Genomic DNA, 10,241 nt, shown 5'->3' on the forward strand with positions numbered 1-10,241 from the left:
AAACCTGCTTGAATGCAGGCAACTCAACTAGTGCATCTTTAAATAATGACAACTCAAGGTTTCTATGGGGACCAGTATTAGAGTCGTTTGGTTAATACATTTGGCGAGTCACTCCATATAACGCGCTATTAAAGGGTTAATATTCCAAGAGTCTCAGGGTCGGCTCTTTTAGAAAGTTCCCAGGTATGGTATGGTTATTTACCACTAATTCATCACTGTATAGGAAATTGTATTTAAGGTACAGACTGCTTATCAAGTCATGGCAGATTTGACAGGATATGCATTTGAATAAGAGAGACATTGTGCAGACTCAGCTTCTTCCCAACGACTCGATCACGTGACCTGCAGTCATATGACTGACTCAGCCCAGATCCTGTGCAGTTGCAAAACAAGGCAAGTTTCTCCAGAGATCTGGTGAGTATTTGCGCAGGGGGGGATCTGAGTGTATACTTAGAGTGTGTGGAGTGGTATTACTCTCTAAGCTGCAGGCATATTTTCATGGAGGGATATGGTTATAGGGATATATATATATATATAATTAGAATGAATGTTGATGATATAGTTTATATAGCTGTGTTTTACTGTACAGAGTTAGCAGCTGCATTCTGTACCCCTGGTGGCTACATCTAGAGGCGTTATGATCAGAAAAAGATGGGTGCTTTGCATTGAAAGGTTGAACCGTGGACTGCAAACTCTTTACAGCACTCATATAGTTAAGATTTTTTTTTTGGTATTTAAAGGTTTTAGCTACTAATTCAGCTATAGTCAGATGTTGAAATCATTGGTGTGTTGGAAGTGTTGTATGTGCGCTATGTTTCTATTCTTTCATAATTGTATTTTTTTGTTGCTTGCTACATATACAGTTGGTATGTCTTTGTAACCCTGCCTGTAATTTGGAAAATGATTTCCTACCTCTGGCACCCACAAGGTGAAAGGGTATTCCTACAGTTTCCTGTAGCTGGCTTCCTTTTCTAACTTCCTGTTAAAGCCATTCTAACGGGATGCGAGGTGGCTCGAGGTTTTTGAGGCTATAATCCAAGAGGTTTAAGGGGTTCCATCTGTAATGCAGATGATGATGTGTAGAGAGCAATACAATAGCCAAAAGTGTTTTTTAAAAAGATACATTATCATGATCTAATTTATTGGGGAAACTCATAGTATGAGAGAGGCTCTAGACCAGCAAACCAATCGCACGTGTGCCAAATGGGCCGGTTATTGATGCTGAGCGCTGGAGTAGGACGTCGTGTCCCTGCGCTCCACACTGAAGCTGCGCACACAGCGATGGATCACCTTTACAGAAAGGTAAAAGGTGGGGAGAGATAATGAGAAAGAAGAAAGATAGGGTCTGCAACACACGGGTTTCATCTGAGAAGCCACCAAACACCTTGAAACCAACCTGTTTAATCTAAATATATTTATGTACATTGAAATTAAACAGGATGTGTGCAAGGTGTTTGATGGCTTCTCAGACTGAACCCGTGTGCTGCTGCTGCCACTATCTCTGCTCTTTCTCATTATCTCTCCCCTCTCTCCTCATCTTTTACCTTTCTTACTGTGATAGAAGTGCAAGGTTGCTTCCTATAAAATGAGAAAAGAAGGGTTAAGCATAATGCAGATGATTCTACAATTTGCTGCAGAATCATATATACATATATCCATACCTGGAAACTTTCTGGCTCCGGCAACCAGGAGCCCCTCGTTGCGGGATGCAGGTTAGAGGTTCTGCTGATGTTGGGGGGGACGGGACACACACGCTATTGTTGGAGGGGAAGCGGGGTGTACAGCAACACTGCTACCACGACCAGGAGTTTCCCATAGTGACCCAGAGAAGCGGCGCCCAGAGAGTTCCCAAGTATGCATATGTCTTGCCAAAGTAAACTCTATCTGTGTGATGTATGTGAGTGTATGCATGCAAGTGAGTGTGAGTACATGCTTGTGTGTGTGTATGTGGTGTTCCTGGAAGGTGAAAACAACACTGCACTACACCAGGGACCAACGTGCCATGTTGGCACTTTAAGGTCTACAACTTGGTTTAAAAACATTCGCCATCACTGGTCTAGACCGATGTGGGCCGCAGGCAACTGTTTAATGTTATATGCAAGTCCACCCCTGAGTGGGAGAACTTAATCCTTTTTGTGTTGGGATTGCGAAGTATTGGTAAACCTGTCCTGTTTGTATACTGTACTGATGCTGATCCTGGCTTAATTAAATCTGAAAATCACCGTCTTATGTTTGTTATTTTCATTTTAGAGAAAATGAAGCTCATCATCCTAGATGATTATGACCAGGCCAGCGAGTGGGCAGCAAAGTACATAAGAAATCGCATTATACATTTTAACCCAAGTTCTGATAAATACTTTACATTGGGTCTACCAACAGGTAACTTATCTATTTTATACCCACTTGGGGTTTATTCTTTACTGATAGGATGGTAGATAAATGGATCAGAATCCCAGGGATTGAAGAGAAGCTTCATGTAAATGTCTTCTATTTGACATTTTGCCCCCTCTAGAATATAAAAATCTGATTGGCTGTCATGATCTAATATTTAAAGGTACTGTTCCATTCGTAGTCAAATGCCCAAACCTATTTTTCAGAATGTATTCTTTAATCGTGGTCTCATTTGTAATTTTTACCAGGAATACAAAAACAGGCACAGAAGCTGATTTAAAAAAAAACCAAAAAAAACAACTTAAATCAAGACCCTTTATTCTGTCGTAAAAAACAAAGCAGGTGACGTTCAGGGTTGAAGCCTTTTCTCATTCACCTACGTCTTTTGTAAGGCATGGGGCAAGTCTCTACACTGCCCCTGTGGGATAATGAATTATTGGAAGCGTCCGGTTTACTTTACGATGCTCATACGATGATGTTTATCGCTTGCATTTTGTTTCACACGTACAGGAAGCACACCATTGGGATGTTATAAAAAACTGATCGAGTACCATAAGAATGGAGACCTCTCTTTCAAATACGTGAAAACATTCAATATGGATGAGTATGTGGGTACGTTTGAATAAGAGTATAGTATATTATATAAGACAGGCGTATTAGAAGATTGGCTACTGAAACGTTGGGGGATCTCGTATGGGGTCTGCCTTTTTTGTCTTTACAATATGTTTGCTGTAATTGGATATTTATTGCTTTGTTTGGGTGTTCAGCTCTATAAATATAGAATTCAACAGCACTCAGCGGCCTTTATTATTCTGATGCTGTTGTTTTGAGCTGTTTATATGTATGTACGACACATCTCTCTTACTACGTATGTGTCCCAATTTCACTACAAGGAGAGAAAAAAAAACAGACTTAAATCAGTCTTTTCATAATACATAGTCAATGCCGTGTCATATCTCACTACTACGTGAATAAACCACTTTGAATTCTGAGTGTAATTCTTTGGGGGTCTATTCACTAAAGAAAAAGTTGACAGGATAGTTATAGTCATAATTCATTATTATGGGTCAACCCCAATGGGCTTCTGCATCAAAATCACTTTTGTTTTTATTTTGTTTATGTTTTTATTTTGGCTTTGGAAGCCCTGTATAACTAAGCAGCTCCAGAAGTTGTGATCCCGGATTTATCCTTTATTTCAGATGTGGCTCACATTTTAAACTTTTTATTTTGAATAGGATTTTTTTTTTTTTTTTTTTAAATCCTTTTGGGTACAGTGGTACTATATAGTGGGATACAGGGATTCAAACAGGTAAGGTCCTTTAGGAGGAAGTATGCAATAATCAAGAAAACAAGGTTTCTATTTACTTTTTGCATTGCACTAAATGAGAAAGTCATAAGTGAGAGAGAGAGTGAGACACTTTGTTAAGTTTGTCATTGTTTTATATGGAGATCTGCTCAGGTCCACGAAGGGCGTTTGTATATAGAGATTTGGCAGGTGTGGACTATTTTCTGTAATCCATTGTTTGTTGAGTTTGTTTGCCTGGTGCCAAATTACTGTTTGATTGCATTAAAAAAAAAGATATTGCATCACAATAAATCCATAGTTCATAGTACCAGTGTTCCCTGTAGCTGAAGAATACATTAGTTTTTGTCTTGTAAGTTCATAGTACGTCTTACTTATCTGGAATGTAGATAAATTATCTTGTTTAATGTAGAACGTACAACATGGGGCAATTATTTATATATAATTTTTTTTATCGTAATGTTTTGCAGTGCATACAGGTTCTAATTTCTAAATGGGAAGGTAATGCTAGTTTTAAAGTCACTTTAGAGAACATAATATAGAAATCTAAGCAAGATTTGTGAGTTTCTATAATTTGCAATGTGCTGGAATGACACTATGTACATCTGCATTGTAATAACTTCCATTTAGTGTCCCAATAACACATTTTCAGGCCTAGTACTTTATCACTCCCGTTGTGTAAATTCAATAAGATAATATAAGCTGTCCAGGCTTAAGTCAGAAAACAATGCTTGTACCAACATGTGGAGTTGTTTACACCAGTATTGGTCCTACAGGGACCAGCTAGAAGGTGGGCGCCATACGGCAGTGCTTATTGTGACTACCTAATGGTAGACCTGCTGCATTTTCTGTGGATTTAGTTCTAAAACAAAATAATCAACCTCTTAGAAGATAAGTGCACTCTCGTTTTTTTTAAGAGGCGTTTATTGTTCCTATAACTTTTTCTAGATGAAACAATTTATTACCTTTGAGACCAAACATGTGATCTTAATCTTGCTCATCCTTCCCAATATAGTGTTGGATATTTTATTTATAATTCTCTCTTCCAGGTCTTCCCAGAGATCACCCAGAGAGCTATCATTCATTCATGTGGAACAACTTCTTCAAGCACATTGACATCTACCCGGAGAATGCACACATCTTGGATGGAAATGCTCCTGACCTCCAGGTTGAGTGCGAACTGTTTGAAAACAAAATTCGAGAGGCTGGGGGGATTGAACTGTTTGTTGGAGGTGAGTTAATATACTCTTGAACACATCGTTAGAAGTATGGATTTTTTTTATCGTTTTTTTTTCTTTTGCTTGGTTTTATTTGTCAGTTATATCCTTGTCCATCAAGATGCCCCTGATGGTGAGTTAAAAGTTTAACTCGTCAGGGATAATGATGAAATATACCTTCTCAAAATTAAATATTTGTATATCTTTATTTTTTAATGACTAGCATTTGGTCTTCTACGCTTGTGGTAATAATTGCAGACTCCTATTGTTACAATTCCTATGCTCTCTTTTTTTTCCCACAAGGTATCGGCCCTGATGGTCACATAGCCTTTAATGAGCCAGGGTCGAGTTTAGTATCTAGAACCAGAGTGAAGACATTAGCCATGGACACTATATTGGCCAATGCACGCTTCTTTGATGGGGACCTCTCCAAAGTACCAACCATGGCCCTGACAGTTGGTGTTGGAACAGTTATGGACTCAAAAGAGGTTTGCACATCCTTCTACCAGCTTTCTCAATCTGACCTTGTCTGACCTTGTCGTCTAAACTTCATGTGTAATAATTCAGCCAAACATAAATTTCATTAGCAGAATTGATATCCATTTGACCATTTGAATCTTAACGTGTTTCCTAATGGAAAATGTGAACATTGATTAAAAAAATCACAAAAGCTTTTACATATTTTATTACTACTCATTTTGATACTTGCCTGTGATTTTTATCAGCAATATAGAAAAATAACTACACTAATTTCTTATATTTTTACACAGTGAAACTGCAAGTTACAAAAAAATTAGTCCTATTTTTTGTGGTCAAAAAAGCAAATATGATACATAAACGTTTGGCAGCTCCGACATTTCTTGAGACTGACTGACTAAAGTCAATTGTGGTCAAAGGTTGCAACAAGTGTAGTTTAGAATTCCAAATGCAACACCTTTATAATTGTAATGTGAACAGAGGGCAATTTTTTATGTCTAAAATATTGCAGACTTGGCATAGAATGTTAGTAGCCTTGTACCTTCATGCAATGGCATGGAGCACCTCGGCTAAAGCAAAGGTAGTCTAGAATGCTAGGACCTGGCTACATGCTGGAGGTGTTGGAGATCTTTACCTATGTGGCCCCTCATCTATGCCTTTACTGGGTCTTGATATATATCCATGAATTGTTAAATTAAAACTATATAGAACTTTTTTTATTGGTATTATTAAATATAATGTTCCATTTTTTATGATTCATATTTCCTATCTTTCCCAAAGGCATGGCTATGCCATTTAATACAGTTGCTCTTTAATTTGCCATAGTCCTGCAGCGAAGATTGCATTGGAATACCCTTATCAGCCCAAGCACACATGTTCTGTATTCTCTGTGCAAATTCTATGTAGGTGTACAAACCTGGATTAGGGCTATCTGGAGAAGGTTTTTGACTGAAGGCTCTATGTCATCCTTGGGCACCTGTGTTCTACAGGATACACTATCATCAGATATTTGCATTTGTATTGGAAACATGGTTGGGACTGGATGTGTAATTTGTATGCATTTTCTCACAATGCTGTTATCTTATCACCTCTGTGGGTGATATTTAACATGCTGGTACTTTGCCATGGTTTTTTTTGTTCATGGGTGACTGGGAGCTTGATTTACTTATACAATGTCTTACATTTTTAGGTTATGATTCTCATTACTGGGGCCCATAAGGCATTTGCCCTGTACAAAGCCATTGAGGAGGGTGTAAACCACATGTGGACTGTGTCTGCCTTCCAACAACACCCAAGTACTGTATTTGTCTGTGATGAGGATGCAACATTAGAGCTCAGAGTGAAAACTGTGAAATACTTTAAAGGTATGACCAGGGCATTGCTTCATTTAAAATGATGTGGCAAATGTACAGATGAACGGCCATGCTAGTTTTGGCATAGAGATTTTTGTAAATATATACTGAGATCAAGTACAAATTTAGTACAAACTCTTATTACTTGCTACAGTATGGCCAGATTGAAGTTTTACCATAATTTATTAGCTATACCCAAAGTGTATTATCAGTGTCCTGTTAATGTGAGGCTAGGTGGAACCATGTGATGGCATCCCATGTGAGTGTCCCATCAAAGGGACACTAAAGGTTGCTAAGGAAAAATAACAAAGTGCGTATTTGAAAGCAAGCATGCCTTAAAAAACACAGCACTGAGTACAGTATGTCTAAAAAACACTGTTAATATGTGCTATAAGTGAAACGTAACAGATAAAATATCTGGATGCTTGGTATTCCTTAGTGTTAGTTGAGGGTATATCGGTTACTCTAAAGCCAGCTCCACTAGCAGGAGTGGGCTGGCACCTTCTTAGGGGACAGATAAAGCCAAGTGGTTCCATTGGCCCCTTGTGTAGCTCACGTATGCACTGGCACACACGCTCCCACATACACATTCATGCTAACACATACACGTTCATGCTAACACATACACTCTCACTCTGCATACATACTCCATCGTCCCCTCTGTTATCCTCTTACTCACTCCTTCTTTTTCTGGCTGGCTGCATACTGTGCGAGCAGCCTCACCTTTACCACAGGAGGATGTGACTGCTGCCTCCATGACTGACCCGGCCTAGGTCAGACTTGCTCTTTGTAAAGAATTTTGCCCCTCTGCCCCTTGGGGCAGCCCACCCTTATCCACTAGCTCCCAAATGCTGTCTCTTTCTTGGAGGTTTGAGGGGTTTTTAGTAAATTATCATTATAAACAAAAAACCTTTAGCCTCTCTTTAATAGGTGTATGTTGCTTATTTTAATCTGCATTGAGTTAATTAATTTAACTAAAAAAAGTAGGATCTGGGTATCAATTGATTTCACTTTTTTTTATTTTTCCTTTTTTGTAGGCCTGATGCACGTTCATAACAAACTGATTGATCCCCTGTACAGCATGAAGGAAAAAGGGGCTGAAGCAGAAAAGACTCCTAAGAAGCCATACAGTGACTAAACTATATGAAAAATAATAGTGTCTCTTGTGCCAAAATGTGATCCATTTCTGAAGTAGCAGAATGGCCATACACTGTATTTAGATATGCTATGCCAATCGTAGGGAGTACCTTACCTCTAGAATAAGTGATGTTTTAGGCTCCTACTGCTGGACAGGATAACCATGTAAAGTAAACACAATACTCTTGGTGGACATCTATATTACATTTCAATTTCACAGATTCATTAAAAAAAAAAGTTTTATACAGAAAAATGTTAGTAAACTGCATATTTGAGGTCACCCATAGTTACAAAAACAAAATGTGGCTCAAAAACCTACCAATACCGACTATGGCTCATCTACTTTAAGGGACACTCTAGCCATCGCGTACACTTTACTGCCTGTGATACACATATATTGTAGACTTAAAATATCGCAGTCCCTTCTTTACATTCGCCACCCTGCTTCTTGGCTTACATGAGATGCGTTCGGCAAACGTTTACACAACCTTGTATACATTGGAGGAAAGAATACTTGGGGTTTTTTCTGTTAGAAGATTGCAACAAAGTTACCTCATTTAAACTGTTGGAAAGGCAAAGGTGCTTCCAGTGACGTTAATTTTCTATCCTACAATGCCTTTGATGTCTTCTACAATGTCTACTACCACCAGCATTTGTATAAAAAAGTAATAAATATGTAACGTATTTTGGGAGTCCCATATCTCTTTTAATGCAGCAAAATAATTATTTTTCATAGTAGGTTACCTTGAAATATTAAAGTATTAAAGTAAAATAAAACAGACATCTTCAAAATGATCCCAGAGCTGATCTGCTGGGTTGCGGCTCATTCTTGTGTCATCAAGGAAATTCTATCAACCATTGTGGTATGAAGTATATTCTTTTTCCACATGAGGCAGAGTTGCAAGTGAGTAAGTATTTGGGTGTAATTTATTTTTTATGGCTATATTGCTTATTAAGGAGCTGAATCAGTGTATTATGACATAAAGCTGATCTCATCGGGAACTTAAGAGCAAGTTTAGATCTCAGTGCATAATAGGCACAATACCCAAAACTAAACTTCTGGCATAATAATGTGTATTAATAGAATTACCCACAGGCAACCTAGAGTTCCGCCTCTTCTGGGGGTATGGGGTGGGCAGTGAGCAGCATGGGAAGTGGGCATGTAATACCGCTTGGAGAAGGAGCAAAGTGACCATGAGAACCGAGGAAGAGACTCTGGGTCTAACCCGGAGAGTTCCCAAGTATGTCCAGCCACCCCTGCAGCTTATATGATACACCCTGGTGCTCTGCCTCTTAAGGACACACTGCATTGGGTAACAATACTACAAAGTTTGTGCCATCTGGGCAAAGATCGCCATAGTGTAGCTGGGCCAGTGACAACAGAGCACTGGGGAATCTCTGTATTCACAAATATTTATGTATGGAGAACCCCACATTTTATGGTGTTGTATTGCGTAATTGCACACCTTTATGTTTACAGATTTACCTTATGAGTGACCCTGCTATTTAAAGGTGACTGTTTTCCTACAGTTGAAGAACGCATATTAAAGTACTTACAGAGTACTTAGCAATGCATTCTTGGTTGGTGAGACTGCAAGGGACGGTAAATTGTACCTAGAACTGACACAAGCACAACGGGCAGATATCTTCCATATTAGAATGATTCAATATAAAATCACATGACTTTAGTCATCCAAAGTCTAATCTTAGAAGAATGTTGCTGATACAGAACATTTTATGCTAACGCTGGACATATTCCACCTACAACTCCACACGATTGCACAGCTGTTCTGCAACCAATGCTTTTCACCTAACAGTAATCAAAGAAAAGCTATATCGTGTTGTATATTGTTTGTGCGCTTGTGTCGATCTCCACATTTTTAAGCTATTCTCTCCACTGCTGTATGATCCGTGTGCCATTCTCTTTATGGTGTGTACACGCTGTGCCATTTCCCTCGCAGTCTGCCCATTGCATTGTATTGTGTGCCATTCTCCCTGTTGCAGTGTACTCTGTATTCTGTCATTCTCGCCATTGCAGTATATAATTTATTGTGTGCCGTTATTCCCATTGCAGTGTACACTGTAGTTTGTGCCTTATTTATTATTATATTTTATTTATAGGGTCTAGGAAGTGATTCTCAAAGTGCATACAATCAAAGGGTCTGTAAATACAAGACTAAGACACGCCTAAACATTAGGTAAAAAGGGCCTGGCGACCTTACAATCTAGAGGGAATGGGGTGAGGAGAAACATACGGTATAGAGAATGGGGAGAGACGCTGCACTGGATGAATGAGTATGGAGAATGGGGAGAGACACTGCACTAGATGAGTGAGTATGGAGAATGGGGAGAGACACTGCACTA

The 10,241-nt window shown here is 38.9% G+C and overlaps 1 protein-coding gene across 1 annotated transcript; it reads left to right on the plus strand.

Moving 5' to 3' along the window:
• Positions 1–360: 360 nt before the first annotated feature.
• On the plus strand, positions 361–8,275 carry GNPDA1 (glucosamine-6-phosphate deaminase 1). The gene is made up of 7 exons (XM_053463334.1): positions 361–414; positions 2,251–2,379; positions 2,902–3,003; positions 4,744–4,926; positions 5,215–5,399; positions 6,578–6,752; positions 7,778–8,275. The coding sequence occupies exons 2-7, from the start codon at positions 2,256–2,258 to the stop codon at positions 7,876–7,878; spliced, it is 870 nt and encodes a 289-aa protein (XP_053319309.1). The 5' UTR covers positions 361–414; positions 2,251–2,255; the 3' UTR covers positions 7,879–8,275.
• The last annotated feature ends 1,966 nt before the right edge of the window (positions 8,276–10,241 follow it).

The sequence above is a fragment of the Spea bombifrons genome, chromosome 4, assembly GCF_027358695.1.
Source record: "Spea bombifrons isolate aSpeBom1 chromosome 4, aSpeBom1.2.pri, whole genome shotgun sequence".
NCBI lineage: Eukaryota > Metazoa > Chordata > Amphibia > Anura > Pelobatidae > Spea > Spea bombifrons.

Excerpts from the sequence above, each read along its gene's own strand:
- GNPDA1 (XM_053463334.1), top strand. The coding sequence starts at position 2,256 with ATGAAGCTCATCATCCTAGATGATTATGACCAGGCCAGCGAGTGGGCA. Across the intron at positions 2,380-2,901 it reads TACATTGGGTCTACCAACAG|GAAGCACACCATTGGGATGT; the intron begins GTAACTTATCTA and ends TCACACGTACAG. Across the intron at positions 5,400-6,577 it reads CAGTTATGGACTCAAAAGAG|GTTATGATTCTCATTACTGG; the intron begins GTTTGCACATCC and ends TTACATTTTTAG.